The following is a 19,874-nucleotide window of genomic DNA, read 5'->3' as shown; positions in this document are numbered from 1 at the left end:
TTGATCCGGTAGCAAAGAGTTTGATAGTTTTCACAAATGTCAAGTTCAAATTCAATTTCTTTCTCTAAAAAGTAAAAGTGGTACACATCAGAGTTACTTATAATGTTTTATAGGTGCTCCAAAATTTGATGATGAACATCATTTAAAGTAAATGATTACTACACACAACTGAAAAATTATAGTGTTAAATTAATTACGTAGCATTATTAGGGAAAATTCAAAGAAGAAAAAAAAAAAATTGGACGACTGGACGGTGAAGAGAGATTATTCATGGTTGCCACCTTTATTTAATCTTCCTTTCCCTTCTCCTGTCTGCACTGTGTATAAAAGAAATCTGAGCCAGCTATTTCCATTTAAACCGACACGCCACAACCCTTGTCTTGTTCCTTCTTCCAAACACAAAAGAGGGTGAGGCTGATTCATAACAAGTTATGGCCCTTACTAAACAAATCATGGGTTCTTCATTGCTAGAGAGGTCCTTCTTTGTTCCTTCTACCTCTTCATCTTTTCAGCTCAACCAAACCCGCTTCTTAGTTCCTTTGGACAAGGAAAAAGTTTTGAGGGTGAGGAAGGATGCAAAGTTTCCTGTGGCAGCTATAAGTGAGGATTTGGTGAAGGGTTCTTCTTCTTCTCCTCCTTCTCCTTCATCTGCTTCCTCTACTTCTCTTGTGTCAACTGAGAAGCCAGTGAAATTCAAGGTCAGAGCTGTGATCACAGTGAGGAACAAGATCAAAGAGGATTTCAAAGAGACCATTGTGAAGCATATTGATGCCATAACTGACAGGATTGGAAGAAATGTTGTCCTTGAACTTGTTAGCACTGAGATTGATCCAAGTAAGACTTTGTCTCACAAATACTACTTCCTTTCCAAAACCATCATCTCAATCCACCCAACACCTTTTTTAATTAAAGGGTGTATCACAAATGTTTTTGATCTCTTCAAAAGTTACCTTTTTCACCTTACCTTCTTAAAAAGTTCCTTATTTTAGTATACTTCAATCTTTTATATATAAAGATTACTCAAATAATTTTTATTGTCTACCTTTTCTTGTTTTCCTAAATTTGATTGTTTTAATTGGAGTAAATTTAAGTTTGCTTGTTGATGGATGGTTTTATGAATTGAATCCTTTTAGAGACCAAAGCTGCAAAGAAGAGCAGTGAAGCTGTTTTGAAGGATTGGGCCAAGAAGTCCAATGTTAAGGCTGAGAGAGTTAATTACACTGCTGAATTCATAGTTGACTCTAGTTTTGGGGAACCAGGGGCTATTACTGTGACAAACAAACACCAGAAAGAGTTCTTCTTGGAAAGCATAACCATTGAAGGATTTGCTAGTGGACCTGTTCATTTCCCCTGCAACTCATGGGTACAAGCCAGAAAAGATCATCCAGGAAAGAGGATTTTCTTTTCCAATAAGGTAATCTTCCCTAAATTTTTGCTTATTTTAATTAATTAATTTGGTTTATTTTTCTTACCTGTCATAATAGCAGGGCCCAGGAAAATTAATATTAATACTGTACATCCAATGGGGGCAACAATATTTGTTTTCTGTTTTATATTCATTTTTTTCAGCCTGGAAAATAAAGTCAAAGCGGTTTAAATTTTCTTTGGAGAATCTTGGAAGGCCAACAAATCGAAAAAGCATTTTTTTTCTTAAAATATGGTTTTCATTTATTACTTCAATTCCAATTAGTGCGTGATATTATTGCTTCCTCAATACTAGAAAAAGCTGTTCCATTAACTTTAAAGTGGGAAAACCATTTAGCTACGCAGCCTGTGCATCATGGGCCAAGTTTCTTTGAATTGACCCGTTCATTTCTTTATCGATCCAATTGAATACTTTCAACTATGTGGCTTGTGATTGTATTATCAATTTATCATACACCCTCCTTTTAACTGATATGGTTTAGATTTTTTTTTAATTACTAAATTTTAATTGTTCTTTTACAATATCAATACTTAATTAAATTTATTCTTGAGAGATTTTTTAATACAAGAGATAATGACTTAAGAAATATAATAGAAAATTGATTAATAATTATGATCAAAATTAAAATATTAACGAAATTTCTTAGTTTTTATGTGACAACATTAATAGTCTAATAAAAGAGAACATAAGGAGTATATACTTTTTTGCTGATATGCAGTAACAATGATCTATTTACTTTGTTTTTTGTACACCAAAACAAACTTTAAATTTGTTTAACTTTGTGTGATTTATTTGAACAGCCTTATTTACCCGGAGATACACCTGCTGGGCTTAGATTGTTGAGGGAGAAAGAGCTGAGAAATCTCAGAGGTGATGGCAAAGGAGTTAGAAAGTTATCTGACAGAGTATATGACTATGACATATACAATGATTTGGGAAATCCAGATAAAGGAATTGATCTAGCTAGACCAAATCTTGGAGGATCAGATATGTATCCTTACCCAAGACGGTGTCGTACTGGCCGTGAACCATCTGATACAGGTAATATGAAATGTAATAAAGTAATAATTTACTACAAAAATTTCCATGTTACCCCACAAAAAGTTATTAGCACTAGAGTTAGTACTATATATCCATTTTCATTTTGTGCAAGTATCTGAAAATTTTTGCTGGTCCTGATGCGTGATTTTAATGTAATATGTAACTATGTTATAATTTTAAGTGGTGACTAAACAATGTCTGATTGGATGGTGCAGATATGTATGCTGAGAGTCGTGTGGAGAAGCCACTGCCTATGTATGTGCCAAGAGATGAACGTTTTGAGGAGTCTAAGCAGAACACATTCTCTGTGAAAAGGCTGAAGGCAGTGTTGCATAACTTGATCCCAGGTCTTAAGGCTAGTCTTTCTGCTAACAACCAAGACTTCAATGAATTCAAAGATGTTGATGGACTTTACAGTGAAGGGTTGCTCATAAAGTTGGGGTTGCAAGATGACATGTTGAAGAAAATTCCTTTTGTCAGCAAGATCCAAGAATCTAGCCAGGGACTTCTTAAGTATGACACTCCTAAGATTATTTCCAGTGAGTATACTTTTGGCTACACAATTGTTTGTGCTGGTTTCTTTAGTATATTTTTTTTATTACTATTACTATTATTATTATTATTTTCCTGATGCTAGAAAGATTTTGAAATTAAACCTTTTGCCTTTTCTTTTTTAGCTTACTTTCTGTGGATTTATTTGTTTTTGTGCACGTTTAGTTTTGTTCAAATTACTTTTCTTATGAAAGGCTTCCTAGAATGTTTCAAAGCAACGTGTGAAAAGCTAATTTCGATAGAATCAACACTAATTTAATGGTGGGGTCAATGAAAATTGGATTTTAATACTATTGCTTTAAAATTTAATATTTAATATGATATAACATATGGTAAAATCAGTAGCAAGTGGACCACTTAGAACGTGCATCTTGGCTTTAATGTTTGTCAATTGATTTTCAGCTAAGAAAAGCTTGTGAACTCAAACTCAGATAGGTTGTTCATATTCGTTGTCTGTGTACGCTTTAGGGGCTCTTCATTCGACCAAACAAGCCTCCATCAAATTGTTACTATAAATGTTTCACATGTGGGCATAATATTTTATAATCTTCATTATTTTAAACTCAATTTGGCATTCTCATTTATTTATTTAATTACTTTTCATTAAACTAATGATCTCACATGTCTTACGTGCAGAGGACAAATTTGCGTGGCTGCGAGATGACGAATTTGCCCGTCAAACAATTGCAGGAGTGAACCCTGTCAACATTGAGAGCCTTAAAGTTTTCCCACCTGTTAGCAAACTAGACCCCGAAATTTATGGTCCCCCTGAGTCTGCTCTTAAAGAAGAACACATTTTAAGTCAACTCAATGGCATGACTGTCCAAGAGGTACCAATCAATACTTTTCATAAATTTATTCTGTTCTACCGATTAACTTAGGGATACACTATGTGTGACTTATCTTCTCCATGATTGTCTTGTACACATAACTTTAGGACAAAACTTATGTATGTGGCTGATGTTGTTATTTAATTAAAATTAGAGTTTTATCTCAATAGTATACATGAATGCATGTTATTGAAGTAAATGTAAACACATTTTACTTAGGTAAAACTTCAATTATAATGAGAAAACAACACAAACCACCCTAATAAATTGTAACTAAGTTTTGTCTTTAACTTTAACATCTCGTGTTAAAGCCCCTTTTGCAAGTAATAATATATTTTTTTTCTTATACTAACCATAATGTTGTATTCATTTAATACTCGCCTGTACTAAACTTGTTTTTATCTTCTTTAATTGGGCAGGCAATAGACGAAAATAAGCTGTTTATCATTGATTATCATGATATTTACCTTCCTTTCCTAGAAGGGATCAATGCCCTTGATGGTAGAAAATCATATGCGACACGCACCATTTTTTTCTCGACACCCCGTGGCGCTCTCAAGCCTGTGGCTATAGAACTTAGCTTACCTCCTGCTGGACCTAGTTCGCGTTCAAAGCGCGTGGTTACACCTCCTGTTGATGCAACTACTAATTGGATGTGGCAGCTTGCCAAAGCCCATGTTTGCTCCAATGATGCCGGGGTACACCAACTTGTTAATCATTGGTAAGCAAGACCCTAATCTTCTCTTATTAAAAGCAATGCTACAAGTTTAGTGTTATTATTATTAATTTAGTATATAGTTTGTTGAGTGAATTTGTATTGTGTATAGGTTACGCACACATGCCTGCATGGAACCATTTATATTGGCTGCTCATAGGCAATTGAGTGCTATGCATCCAATTTTCAAGCTATTGGACCCTCACATGAGGTACACGTTGGAGATCAATGCCTTGGCTAGACAGGGTTTGATCAATGCTGATGGAATCATTGAAAATTGCTTCACTCCTGGTCGCTACGCCATGGAGATTAGTTCTGCTGCTTACAAAAACATTTGGCGCTTTGACATGGATAGCCTCCCTGCAGATCTCATCCGCAGGTATTCAAATATCTTAGATTTTTTGGTTACTTTTTCCAGTTTGACTTTTAAATGAAAGAGACCTAACTTAACTTATTAGGCAAATGCTAACCGACCAGTCGGTGCCACTAGTGCACTTAGTTAAATAATTAAATATCATACATACATATACAGAGATCTATGATTGGATGATGTAAATTTTTTTTTTACCTGCATACACTTTTTTTTTCCTTCAAAGTTTTTATTAACATGTGTTATTAGAACGTTGTGTAAATGATCAAGAAGAGGGGAAATGGGTGAAATGGTTAGTAGATAACCTTGTCTTTGAAAGACGTGATCAGAAGTTTGATTTCTGGTCAGTGTATATGAAAAAAACACTTGTTGAGAGAGGTTAGCATCTGTGTAAATGTCTTTGATTTTTTGTGACTTTTACATATTTGGGCTTTAGGTTTTGGAAAGAGACCAAACTTTTTTTCTTATCTTGCTATGGTGTTTGCTTTATTTGGTGTATACAAAATGCAAACAGATCTAACAAAGATATTCTCTTTTGACATTACAGGGGAATGGCTGTACCTGACTCAACACAGCCACATGGTCTAAAGCTAATATTGGAAGACTACCCCTATGCAGCTGATGGAATACTAATTTGGTCTGCCATAGAAGACTGGGTTCGTACCTATGTGAACCATTACTACCCTCACTCAAGCCTGATATGCAATGACAAAGAGTTACAATCATGGTACTCTGAGTCAATCAACGTAGGCCATGCTGATCTTAGGCATGAAAGTTGGTGGCCCACATTGAACAACAGTGAGGATCTTGTTTCCATTCTTTCCATCTTGATTTGGAATGCATCTGCACAACATGCTGCTCTTAACTTTGGTCAGTACCCTTATGGGGGCTATGTGCCAAACCGTCCACCACTAATGAGGAGGCTAATACCTGAAGAGAGTGATCCAGAATATGCAAGTTTCCTTGCTGACCCTCAAAAGTATTTTCTGAATGCATTGCCTAGCTTGTTGCAAGCCACAAAGTATATGGCTGTGGTTGACACACTCTCCACTCACTCACCTGATGAGGAGTACTTGGGGGAGAGGCAACAACCTTCTATTTGGTCTGGTGATGCTGAGATCATTGAGGCCTTCTATGATTTCTCTGCAAAGATTAGGCAGATAGAGAAGGTGATTGATGGCAGGAACCTTGACAGGAATCTAAGGAACCGTTGTGGTGCAGGGGTGTTGCCTTATGAGTTACTTGCTCCTAGCTCTGAACCTGGTGTCACATGCAGAGGGGTACCCAATAGTGTGTCCACATAACTATCCTAAACTAGTAAATAAGGGAGTTATTTCCCACATTTTGATAAGCATTAATATATATGGTAAGCTTACTAGTTACTACTATATGGACAGTGACTCAGTGGATGCCATTTTGTACTTAGATTTGATAAATTATTATAGTATATATTGGTAACCTAGGGATGTATAGACTGTAAGTATATCAAAATGAGTTTGGTGGGGTTGGAGGATGTGTGACTGTTTATAAAATTATTATCACCAATTGTAGTTTTCTTTTGCACTGTTGTGTAGTTTTCTTTGTTGCAACTATAGCAGATTTTATTATGAAATGAAGTTTTTAACTTGAACGTTATATGGATTTCAATTGCTTCCAAAGAGATATAGCCAGGAGAATAATTAATTCAAAATAGTAAATACATTTCTGGTGCAGCATGGGAATCCTGTCGAGAGATGCAACTTGGGTTTGTCGAGCTAAATCAGTATTGATGTGACTTCTACTAAGCCATGAATCCTCAAGTAACTGATGAGTTTCTCAAGGCGTCTTCAATGGGAAGAGTATCCCTGGTTTATGCCTCTTCTATTTTCAGAATCAAATTAATAATAAAACACCATGTGTAATAAAGATGCACAAAGTTTGTTTTAAGTGAATCTAAACATGCACCGAGTTTTATCTCTGAATAAAGTTTGTTTCGTGTATCTACCAATTATGTTCAACAAAAAAGAAGTAACTTCTTCATGCACATCTTGCAATCTATCAGGTAATGCGTCGAGCTTTACTATGATTTTCCTTTTGGTCCAATTTGTACACAGATTAGGATCATCCATTAATGTAACGACCCACCCTAGGTCGTCACATTAATAACCAGCCAAAATAAAATAATATAAAATAAAGAAAATAGAGCAAAAGCCAGCTACGATAGAGTGTAAAAAATTGTTTCATAATATCAAACATAATTATATCAGAGTCATTCTTGGTAAAATTATACAGTAATCCAATAGTAACATCATGAAATATAAGTTAGACACCCTAGGTGCTGGTCAAGCTCTACGTCTAGCCACTTCTCAAAGCAGCTACCCCAAAAGACTCCTTGCTATCCCAAGGCCTCACACCTGATCTGCTCCCCCACATAGTGAGATCATCACAGTCCAAACCACATGGAAACATAAGGGTTAGCACATATAAAACCAACCATAGTATATCATAATAAAATATCATTAAACAAATATTTATCCACAGTATTTATCCAGACCAACAAGTCATTTCCATTCTAAATTTAAACCATATATTGTATACACGTCCATGCCAATGTATACATATTTTATAATAATAAAATAATCCATAACCAATGTATACAATCCATACCATATGTATACATATTCCATATCCAAAACAAAGTCACACCACTGTATAATCCATGATGTAACCAACACATCCAAACCAAATGTTGGCCTCAACACCATCCAAACCAAGTGTTGATACGGTGAAACATGTCAGCAACCCATGTCCCACACCTAACCTCTCATGGAAAATATACAGTTGGATTACGTCGTCACGTAACCCTGGTGATCATGGCCACTTCATCCATCGGTATGACTCGGCCTTGCCCCCATACCGGTAGCAAATAGAATACTTAGAGGAGTACTTCAGAATCCACCTAACATCTGAAGTGGTTTATTATATAACCTTTGGAAAAGTTCCACATTGGAATCCTCACCATGGGATTCCCAAATTCTATAATTTTCCAAAGATTATATCCTGATCTCACCAAGAGATCTAATCCATACCATAACCTTACTCCTTTAAGTCCTATTTACTTTTCCAAACCACATACACATAGCATATTCCATAATTAAACATAACCATAACCATGCCAATTTGTCAATATAATAATAATATAAATAATTAAATATCCAAAACAACCATCAATTGATCCAAATTATATTATGTTAAATGAAAATCTTCACATAAAATAGCATATTAAAATTATATTATTCCTATCATGCTCATATATACTAGATTAATTTTATAAGCACTACCCTTACTTGTATAAACCTGAACTGAAACTCGGGCAGAATCTCCTCCTCTCTCCTTAAACAAGAACCGAAACTCGGGCAGAACCTCCACCTCTCTCCTTAAGCAAAGACCGAAACTCGGGCAGAATCTCCTCTTCTCTCCTCTTTTCTCTCCCCTAGCAGAACCTCCTCTACTGGATTCCTCTTTCTCTCTCCTCTTTTCTTTTCTTTCTCTCTCTCTCCTCTTTCTCTCTCTAGGATTCTCTTCTCTCAGTATACTTTTTTTTCACCCCCCTGGTCCCTATTTATAGGCAACCAGAGTCACCCGGAACGGCCCGTATTGAATTCGGAACGGCCCGTTCCGAATCTTTCAAATGTACGCAAATTTTTAAACTGGAACGGCCCGTTCCAAAATCGGAACGGCCCGTTCCCAAAAAGCAGAACGGCCCGTTCTAAAATCAGAACGGCCCGTTCCGAGACTCATCCAGAACGGTCCGTTCTCCCTCCGGAACGGCCCGTTCTCCCTCCAGAACGGCTCGTTTCAAAAACAGAACGGCCTGTTCTCCTTTTGGAACGGCCCGTTCTGGGCCCGTTCTCACTAAAAAAATTTAGTATAATTTTTAAGATTGGAACGGCCCGTTTTGCTTTTGGAACGGCCCGTTCCAAGTTTCCAAAACACCCCTTAAATTTTTTTGAAATTGCGAAAATGCCATCAGTAATAAAATTACAAGAATACCCCTATACCTTTATAAAATTTACGAAAATGCTATTGATAATTAATAATAAAAAAAATGGGTATTACAATTCTCTCCAACAACAAAAATTTTCGTCCTCGAAAATTCACTTACTCTAAAAGAGATATGGGTATTGATCCTTCATCCTTTCCTCCAACTCCCAAGTAGCTTCATTAGTAATCTCATCCCAAATAACTTTCACCAAATTGATAGATTTACCTCGCAACTGTTTAACTTTCTTATCTGCCACTGAAACTGGCTGTTTCTCAAAAGTTAAATTCTCCTTAACTTGTACTGCCTCTGATTCCAATACATGACTTGGATCGTGAATATATTTCCTCAGTTGTGAAACATGGAACACATCATGCAAATTAGAAAGGAATGGAGGTAATGCAATCTGATATGCCACTGGTCCAATCCTCTTGAGAATTTGATACGGCCCAATAAACTTAGGATTCAACTTCTTAGCTTTGATAGCTCTTCCCACACCTGTGGTAGGAGTTACTTTCAAAAACACATGTTCTCCTTCTGAAAACTCCAAAGGTTTCCTCCTTTTGTCTGCATAAGACTTTTGCCGACTCTGAGCAGCTCTCATTCTTTCTTGAATTTGTTTCACCTTTTCAGTAGTCTGTAAGATGATCTCTGGCCCCACCATCACTGATTCTCCCTCTTTAAACCAACACAAAGGTGTTCGACATTTCCTCCCATACAGAGCCTCAAAAGGTGCCATTCCTATACTTGCATGAAAACTGTTATTATAAGTGAACTCGACCAAAGGCAACATCTCTTCCCAATTCCCTAGATGATCCAAAATACAAGCCCTCAACAAGTCCTCCAAAGATTGGATAGTCCTCTCAGATTGCCCATCAGTTTGTGGGTGATAAGCAGAACTAAGCCTCAACTTAGTCCCTAACGCTTGATGCAAACTTTGCCAAAATCGGGATGTAAAACGAGGATCCCTATCAGAGATGATACTGGAGGGCACACCATGTAATCTAACAATCTCCTTAATATACAATTGAGTTAACTTTTCCAAGGACCACTTTATATTCATTGGAAGGAAATGAGCACACTTAGTTAATCTATCCACGATCACCCAAATAGAATCACAATTCTTAGCAGATCTTGGTAATCCAACAACAAAATCCATGGTTATACTATCCCATTTCCATTCTGGCACTTCCATCATTTGTAACAAACCTCCTGGTTTTTGATGTTCTACTTTAGCTTTTTGACACACAATGCAAGATGCAACATACTCAGCTATCTCCCTCTTCATACCATTCCACCAGAACATTTTCTTCAAATCTTGATACATTTTTGTCATACCCGGATGTACACTCAACTTACTTTTATGACCTTCCTCAAGTATCAACTTCTTCAACTCCTCATCTTGTGGAATACAAATTCTACCCTTGTACCTCAAGATTCCATCCATATCTTGTTCAAATCCTTCAACTTTCTCAGAACCCAACAACTCTCTAACCTTATTCAATCTCGTATCCTGAACTTGTTTTTGTTTCACCATCTCCAAGAAATCACTAGTAATGGTAGTCATACCACAACTAATAAAATCTGAGGCTATCACAACATTAAGATTCATATCCCTGAATTTCTCTACTAACTCCATCTCTTTAACCATCATGTAAGACATATGAAGAGATTTTCTACTCAAAGCATCTGCCACCACATTTGCTTTACCTGGATGGTACATTAACTGAAAGTCATAATCTTTCAAAAACTCAATCCACCTCCTTTGCCTCATATTTAACTCTTTCTGATCAAACAAATATTTCAAACTCTTATGATCACTAAACACATCAAACTTTGCTCCATAGAGATAATGTCTCCAAATCTTCAAAGCAAAAACCACCGCAGCCAACTCTAGATCATGCGTAGGATAATTTCGTTCATGAGTCTTTAACTGCCTAGATGCATAAGCCACAACCTGTCTATCTTGCATAAGAACACATCCTAAACCTTGATGAGATGCATCACAATAAACCTCAAAAGATTTATTAGGATCTGGCAGAATCAACACTGGAGACGAAGTCAACTTTTCCTTTAACTCTTGAAAAATCCTTTCACACTCCTCCGTCCATATAAAAGGATGATCCTTCCTGGTCAGCTGTGTCAAAGGCATAACTATTTTAGAAAATCCTTCTATGAATCTTCTATAATAGCCAGCCAATCCCACAAAACCTCTAATTTCAGTAACTGATTTTGGACGCTCCCACCTCAAAATCGCTTCCACCTTAGTAGGATCAACTGCAATTCCTTGTGCAGAAATCACATGACCCAAGAACTTAACTTCAGATAACCAAAACTCACATTTTGACAACTTTGCAAATAACTGTTTCTCCTTCAATACCTGCAAAACTATCCTCAGCTGTTCTCTATGTTCCTCCATAGATCTAGAATAAACCAGAATATCATCAATAAACACCACCACAAACTTATCCAGAAAGGGTCTGAAAATCCTGTTCATATAATCCATGAAAATAGCTGGAGCATTCGTCACTCCAAAAGGCATGACAACATACTCATAATGGCCATACCGAGTCCTGAAAGCAGTCTTTGGTATGTCCTCCTCCTTTACCCGAATTTGGTGATATCCAGATCTCAAATCAATCTTGGAGAAAATAGTAGCTCCCCTTAACTGATCCATCAAATCATCTATTCTTGGCAATGGATATTTATTCTTGATTGTCAATTTATTTAACTGCCTGTAATCCACACATAACCTCACACCACCATCCTTCTTCTTTACCAATAACACTGGTGCTCCCCACGGAGATACACTAGGTCTGATCATCTGCTTCTCCAAAAGTTCTTCAACCTGCTTCTTCAATTCAGATAACTCCGCTGGTGCCATTCTATAAGGAGAAATGGACACTGGTCCCGCCCCTGGTATAAGATCAATACTAAACTCTAACTCTCGCTTTGGTGGTAATCCCGGAACATCATCCGGAAAAACCTCTGGAAATTCTCTAACAACATCAATACTATTCAACAACTTTTCATTCTCTACACTAATAAAAGATAAGATCATAAACCCAAGAGCTCCATCCTTCAACAACCCATCCACCTGTCTATTAGAAATAAATCTCTCCTGTTCATCAGTAGGAAAGATTAATTTCTTCTCTGAACAATCTATCAAAATCCTATTGGCAGAAAGCCAATCCATCCCTAAAATCACATCCAAATCGGATAGAGGTAAACAAAACAAATTCACTTTATAACAACGCCCTTCCACCTCCACTGGACATCTCAAACAAACCTCAGAAGTCAAAATAGACCCTGAAGCTGGGGTAGAAACAACTAGATCCACACACAAGGAACTCACAACTAAATTTAACCTTGCCACGCATTCATAAGAAATAAAAGAATGTGAAGCACCAAAATCAAATAAAATAGAACTATCATTACCATCAGCTTTGCCCTTTCCTTTTACCAGCTCAGATGTCGTTTCAGCTTCAGCACCTGTTAAAGCAAAGACACGACCTGCTGCAGTAGACCGATCCACTTTCTGGTTCTCTCTAGCTGGAATATTTTTGACATTGCAATCTTTAGCCATGTGACCCACCTTGCCACATTTAAAACACGTATAGTTCTTTGTAGGACAGTCCTTCATCATATGTGGGCCTCCACAGATATAACATCTAATACTCTGAACATCTCTTGTGGTAGTAGTCCCCATCGGTTTCTTATTAGCATTTCCAATTTGAAACTGAGATGGTCTCTTTTGAGGATGTTTCCCCCTCCCAAATCCAGATGATCCCTCTGGACCCTTTACCACTCTATTTCCTCCTTCAAATCTCTCAACTGTTTTTGCCTTTTCAACTAGAACTGGGAATTCCACAATCCCCATAGGAACAATAGTCTTTTTCAGCTCAAATCTTAGACCCTCACTAAACTTCCTGCATCTCCAGGCTTCAGTGATAACTTGAGAATAGTACCTAGCCAAGTGTTCAAACTTGACCACATACTCTTGAACGGACATATTTCCTTGTTGCAATCTCAAAAATTCAGCTTCCTTAGCATATCTGGCGCTATCTGGAAAATATTTCTCTAGGAATACCTTTTTGAAATTTTCCCAATTTATCACCTCCCCTCTAGCTTCCATCATAGCTTGAGCACCTTTCCACCAGAAACTAGCCTCACCCACCAACATATAAACAGCATAAACTAGCTTCCTCTCCTCGGGGCATTGCATCACCATGAAAATTTTCTCCATCTCCTCAATCCATTGATCAGCAACTTCAGGTCCATTAACACCTGTAAATTGAGGAGGATTCCCTTTTCTGAACTCTGACAAGCCTCTATATTCATCAGGTACTTCAGTCCTAGCTGCTTCAGCTGCAGCCCGGTTGGTCTCCATCTGAGCCAACAAAGTATTCTGTTGTCCAATAGCAGCAGCAATTAACTCCATAGCCTGAGCAATCTGCCGCTCATCCACGCCTGAAGAAGGATTAGAATGGTTTCCCCTACCAACCATCCTAATAAAGATAAAAGATCAAGGAACCCATGAGTTTACACCAAAACACATAAGAAATTCCTTTCAAAAAAATCTATTTCCACTCAACAGAAACATAATAAGACCATTTCCCACAAACCCTAAAGAGACTCGACCAGCTCTGATACCAAAATTGTAACGACCCACCCTAGGTCGTCACATTAATAACCAGCCAAAATAAAATAATATAAAATAAAGAAAATAGAGCAAAAGCCAGCTACGATAGAGTGTAAAAAATTGTTTCATAATATCAAACATAATTATATCAGAGTCATTCTTGGTAAAATTATACAGTAATCCAATAGTAACATCATGAAATATAAGTTAGACACCCTAGGTGCTGGTCAAGCTCTACGTCTAGCCACTTCTCAAAGCAGCTACCCCAAAAGACTCCTTGCTATCCCAAGGCCTCACACCTGATCTGCTCCCCCACATAGTGAGATCATCACAGTCCAAACCACATGGAAACATAAGGGTTAGCACATATAAAACCAACCATAGTATATCATAATAAAATATCATTAAACAAATATTTATCCACAGTATTTATCCAGACCAACAAGTCATTTCCATTCTAAATTTAAACCATATATTGTATACACGTCCATGCCAATGTATACATATTTTATAATAATAAAATAATCCATAACCAATGTATACAATCCATACCATATGTATACATATTCCATATCCAAAACAAAGTCACACCACTGTATAATCCATGATGTAACCAACACATCCAAACCAAATGTTGGCCTCAACACCATCCAAACCAAGTGTTGATACGGTGAAACATGTCAGCAACCCATGTCCCACACCTAACCTCTCATGGAAAATATACAGTTGGATTACGTCGTCACGTAACCCTGGTGATCATGGCCACTTCATCCATCGGTATGACTCGGCCTTGCCCCCATACCGGTAGCAAATAGAATACTTAGAGGAGTACTTCAGAATCCACCTAACATCTGAAGTGGTTTATTATATAACCTTTGGAAAAGTTCCACATTGGAATCCTCACCATGGGATTCCCAAATTCTATAATTTTCCAAAGATTATATCCTGATCTCACCAAGAGATCTAATCCATACCATAACCTTACTCCTTTAAGTCCTATTTACTTTTCCAAACCACATACACATAGCATATTCCATAATTAAACATAACCATAACCATGCCAATTTGTCAATATAATAATAATATAAATAATTAAATATCCAAAACAACCATCAATTGATCCAAATTATATTATGTTAAATGAAAATCTTCACATAAAATAGCATATTAAAATTATATTATTCCTATCATGCTCATATATACTAGATTAATTTTATAAGCACTACCCTTACTTGTATAAACCTGAACTGAAACTCGGGCAGAATCTCCTCCTCTCTCCTTAAACAAGAACCGAAACTCGGGCAGAACCTCCACCTCTCTCCTTAAGCAAAGACCGAAACTCGGGCAGAATCTCCTCTTCTCTCCTCTTTTCTCTCCCCTAGCAGAACCTCCTCTACTGGATTCCTCTTTCTCTCTCCTCTTTTCTTTTCTTTCTCTCTCTCTCCTCTTTCTCTCTCTAGGATTCTCTTCTCTCAGTATACTTTTTTTTCACCCCCCTGGTCCCTATTTATAGGCAACCAGAGTCACCCGGAACGGCCCGTATTGAATTCGGAACGGCCCGTTCCGAATCTTTCAAATGTACGCAAATTTTTAAACTGGAACGGCCCGTTCCAAAATCGGAACGGCCCGTTCCCAAAAAGCAGAACGGCCCGTTCTAAAATCAGAACGGCCCGTTCCGAGACTCATCCAGAACGGTCCGTTCTCCCTCCGGAACGGCCCGTTCTCCCTCCAGAACGGCTCGTTTCAAAAACAGAACGGCCTGTTCTCCTTTTGGAACGGCCCGTTCTGGGCCCGTTCTCACTAAAAAAATTTAGTATAATTTTTAAGATTGGAACGGCCCGTTTTGCTTTTGGAACGGCCCGTTCCAAGTTTCCAAAACACCCCTTAAATTTTTTTGAAATTGCGAAAATGCCATCAGTAATAAAATTACAAGAATACCCCTATACCTTTATAAAATTTACGAAAATGCCATTGATAATTAATAATAAAAAAAATGGGTATTACAATTAACATTTTTTCTTAACAAAAATATCTATATTAAAAATTAAAATAATCTGTCTCTGTCGCGGGAAGAAAACCGATAAGTACTTATTTTGATTATAGTTTGCCCAACCTAAACCATAATTTAGAGATTTTGACTTGAGTTCATACACAAATTACGTGTTTAGAAAAATTGGTTGAGTTGAGTACACATGATTTTTTTTAGGTACGAAATCATGACTTTAGCACAAGTGATAAAATGATATTTTTCCATTGAGACATAATCGTGATTCAAACACACACTTGGAAGTCAAGAGTTAAGTTGCTGAACAATGAGATGATGATCAGACCAAAACAGAGAAAAGAACTGTATATAATCACTTCTAGAGAGAAAAATGGGAAGGAAAGTTGAAAAAGCTTCTCTACACACTAATGCATAAGAATATACCTCAGAACTTGGAGTTTGGGCCTAACAAATGTAAGAAAGGGATTGACCCTGTAAAGTATTATGCGGTTAATCAAAATTTGAGATAGTTAGACACTACATACAATAACAAAAGATCAAGTCATGAGAGTGGATGGGATTCAAAGAATTTTAGGTTCAAGTTCAACCCTTGTACGTTAATGAGTAAAATATTCTTGGTTGATTTACATGCTGGGAAATTGCCACCCAATTAAGGTCACGGGTATGCAACGCAAGCTGTCATCTTTTTAAAACAACAAAACTTGTAATTATTCAGTATTTTAGGCACGGGACAAGATTTACTTGATCTTAGACAAATACTTTACTCTTACCTTTAAATCGTCCTTTTTAAAGCAACCGAACAAGATGTGACTGCATACTATATAGCTTAGGTGTACAAAGCTGTGGTTCTCGGCAAAAGGGACACTTCATAATGACGAAATTTTCAAATAAAGGTACATTTCAACAGCAAAAGTTGCCAGAATCTCTAATCTAACAATTACAGTGGTGTTAATCAAAGCTTCCATTTCTTGATAGGATAAATGTTGTGACGATACTTTCAATTTATAATTATGAGAGAAAGGACACAAGAACGTTGGCAATGCACTAAACCAAACCTGCAGATCTCTCTGTCAAAGGAGAACAAATAAATCTTGGGACGAATAAGACAAAGTGGTATTTACTTATACATTGTCACAACAATGGTAATAAATTAAAAATAGGGAGTTTGAATAGGAAGTATCCACAAGGTTCAGAATTCTATTTTTGTTTTAAATATGGTACAATGATTTTTTTTTCTTCATATTTTACATTAATCCCAACTTAGACAAGTTATTTTTAGCAAAACTAACAGCAATGTAGGCTAAAATCCCAAAATTTGACAGTTTATTTTTTCCTATTAAAATTATAATATCAAAGTTCCAACTTAAAATTATGTGTTCTCTATAGACAGCAAACCTAGTTGATTTGGCAGTTTATGATTTAAGTCATTGAACTATAGAAGATCAGTTGATGCAATACAAGGAGAGTTCCGATGTGAATGCAAGGGTGAACGTACTAGTTTGGGTTGCGTCCAAGTGTAATTAGAGCACTTCGAATGGGAGTGCTTGTTGTGTATCTTAAAAATAAGCAACAGTATTTATAAAAAATTTCTATTGGAGTCATCTTACGTGACAAGTCAAGTTCTAAATTTTTTAGCTTTGTTACTTCTCCAAGCAACCGTGCTTAGCAATCTGAAAATTGAAATGGAGAGGTATGATTGGTTGATTTGATCCAAAGTGGAACATGGACAGAGAATTTGAAAAAAGTATAGTATGAGGTGTCAAAAAGTGTAGTATAAGTTGTAAAAAAGTAAGGGTGCTTATAAGAAATTTTCATTGGAGCAAAAATTGTAAAAATATAGTATGAGTTGTTTATGAATAATGTAGCACAATGAGACCCATTTAAAGTGGTTGGGAGTTGCTTATAAGCAACTCCCATTGTAGATGCTCTAAGTGGATGGTGGATACTTGGTTTCAATTCAACAATGATGGGGCTTTTGACTAAATTGGGCTTTGGAAGTGATTTTTTATTTGCCCTTTTTGGATGGGGATTTTTATAGAATAATTTAATTTTTTTTAAGAATTTCAAATACTTTTTAATATAAAATGACTTATTTGAGTGTAGAATGTATAAAGAATTTTAAATTCAAATATTTGTGAAATTCTTTAAAATTATAAAATTTTAAATTCTCTAATTTTTTTTAAAGAAATTTTTTTTTTCTTCTACCTCCATCTTCTCTCTTTCAAAGTTGACATAGAAAATATTAAAAAAATTTATTAAATATTTAAAATTATGTTTTAAAATATTAAATATTATCTAATATTATTTTTTAATAAAATTATTAAATATTTAACATTCACATGAAAGAAGTCACTAGTTTTTGTTTTAGAAGCGGTTCCTTTTGATGCACATGTAATAGCTTAGTTGTTTTTTGTGTTCATTATAATTATAATGTGTATGATATGTATTATTTACTAATGATAACAAATTAATTGGACAATTATTTACAAATGATAGGTGACAAGTGTCCCAACTCTCTTCTAAGTGGATTCGTCACTAGACATACCTATGTAGTAAATTTTACTTATTACTTAATATTTATCTTTTACTTCTCTTTGTTTTTCTTCTTTTATGTATTGTGCCAAAAAAAAAATACAAACATATGTATTCATTAAGAATATTTTTATTCTCTAAATTGATTCTATTTTGAGGACTATTTATCATCTTTATTTAGTGAGTTTTTTTATTAGAAGAATTTAACTTTGGCACTAAAGATTTTACAAGTCATGTGTTAGGTCAAAAGATAATTTCAAATCCCTTTGGTCTTAAGTTTTGTTGTTAACAAACATATAATTTTTTTATTAATAGCATAAAGTTCTTAAAATGACTAAGACAAATCTTTTATTAAGATGCAATTCGCTAATGAATCTGACATAAGACAATGACTTTATTAAGACGATCTTATTAATGAATAAGACAAATCACCGGTCATAAAAAAAATATGCATTAAATCTTTATCATTCATGATCTCTAAATGAGAAACTATGTCTGAATAATTCCTTAATTGGTCAATTTTAAAAGCACTTCCTTGGCACCAACTTTCTACAAAAAGAAAGGAAAGACATGTTTTGTATCAAAAAAGGACAATCAAATCTTTGTAAATACGGAAAGTTGTAGTCAAAAGTTGTTTCACCCAGTGTTTTAAAAATCAGATCGGATCGGTCAGTTGGACTGGTTGAACTGAGAAATGGTGGTCCAGCTGGTTCAAACCTTAAGTTGGATCGGTTATGCATTCGGCCCGTTTCAAATTGGATTGAACTGGTCAATTTTTTTGTTTAACCAATGAACCCGTGGGTCAAACCGGTTCAATCACAATTTTTTTTTAATTTTTTTTAAGAGACCACAAACCACAAAAATAACAATGAAAATTTAATCTTTTAATGGAAGAGCAAAGAGTCTTATTAAACATAACAATGACTACTTGTTATAATGTATTTGTTTGTAATATATACAACTTAAATAATTTTTATAGTATATTATAATATAATATCTATGTAGATATTACATATATTATTTTGTGATATCAATTGCAAACATATTATATATGTACATATTATTTATATTTTTAATTTGTATTAATATATGGTTTAACATGTAATTTTTTATGTATTTCTTTATAAAAAATAAAAATAAAAATAATTTTAAATAAGATGAAAATTGAAATTTAAAATAAGATATGAATTTATTGAAATTTATAAGTATAAAATATATTTAACATGAATATTTTTTTTTAAAAAGTTAATAAAAACCGGGTCATGCGGTTCAATTAATGACCCACTAGTTCAACCTTTGATCTACTGACCTAGTACTCTAATTGGTTTGATGACCGATTCATTTTTTAAAACTATGGTTTCACCACTATAATGTCCTGGCACATGCATGATTTTATCTATTCAATGTCAGAAGGTGATAAAGAGTTTTTTTTATCAGATAAGAAATAATAATTTGGTGAAAATATTTAATGCAAACATTTATTATACCAATAGATACTTCTCTCCTCAAGAAGTACGTGAAGACAAACAAAGCAAGTCATGAGTGAGAATCCCAAGAAGTTGCAATAGTCATTTTCACCAAAGCCATATAAAAGGAAGGTTCAAGCTCAAAAATAAGAGATATCAGTTATTGTAAAACCTACATTCTTTCTTTCTATAAAAAGACTTTGCACATAGTTTGTTGTATCATATCTTGAAAGAAAGACGAAACAACCTTGTAAACCTTAGTAACTCCAAGTTA

General features: G+C 35.4%; 1 protein-coding gene across 1 annotated transcript; it reads left to right on the top strand.

The window, feature by feature from the left end:
- The first annotated feature begins 225 nt into the window (after positions 1-225).
- On the top strand, positions 226-6,497 carry LOX3 (lipoxygenase 3). The gene is made up of 8 exons (XM_020376594.3): positions 226-834; positions 1,134-1,414; positions 2,227-2,467; positions 2,683-3,006; positions 3,656-3,849; positions 4,269-4,570; positions 4,677-4,943; positions 5,482-6,497. The coding sequence occupies exons 1-8, from the start codon at positions 432-434 to the stop codon at positions 6,236-6,238; spliced, it is 2,769 nt and encodes a 922-aa protein (XP_020232183.1). The 5' UTR covers positions 226-431; the 3' UTR covers positions 6,239-6,497.
- Positions 6,498-19,874: the final 13,377 nt, after the last annotated feature.

Source organism: Cajanus cajan, chromosome 5 (genome assembly GCF_000230855.2).
Source record: "Cajanus cajan strain Asha chromosome 5, NIPB_CcT2T_4, whole genome shotgun sequence".
Lineage (NCBI taxonomy): Eukaryota > Viridiplantae > Streptophyta > Magnoliopsida > Fabales > Fabaceae > Cajanus > Cajanus cajan.
The sequence above is the reverse complement of the archived record's forward strand: the minus strand, read 5'-3'. Positions and strand labels throughout refer to the sequence as shown.

Coding starts and splice junctions, on each gene's coding strand:
- LOX3 (XM_020376594.3), top strand. CDS start 432: ATGGCCCTTACTAAACAAATCATGGGTTCTTCATTGCTAGAGAGGTCC. Junction 835..1,133: donor TAGCACTGAGATTGATCCAA/GTAAGACTTTGT, acceptor GAATCCTTTTAG/AGACCAAAGCTGCAAAGAAG. Junction 3,850..4,268: donor ATGGCATGACTGTCCAAGAG/GTACCAATCAAT, acceptor TTAATTGGGCAG/GCAATAGACGAAAATAAGCT.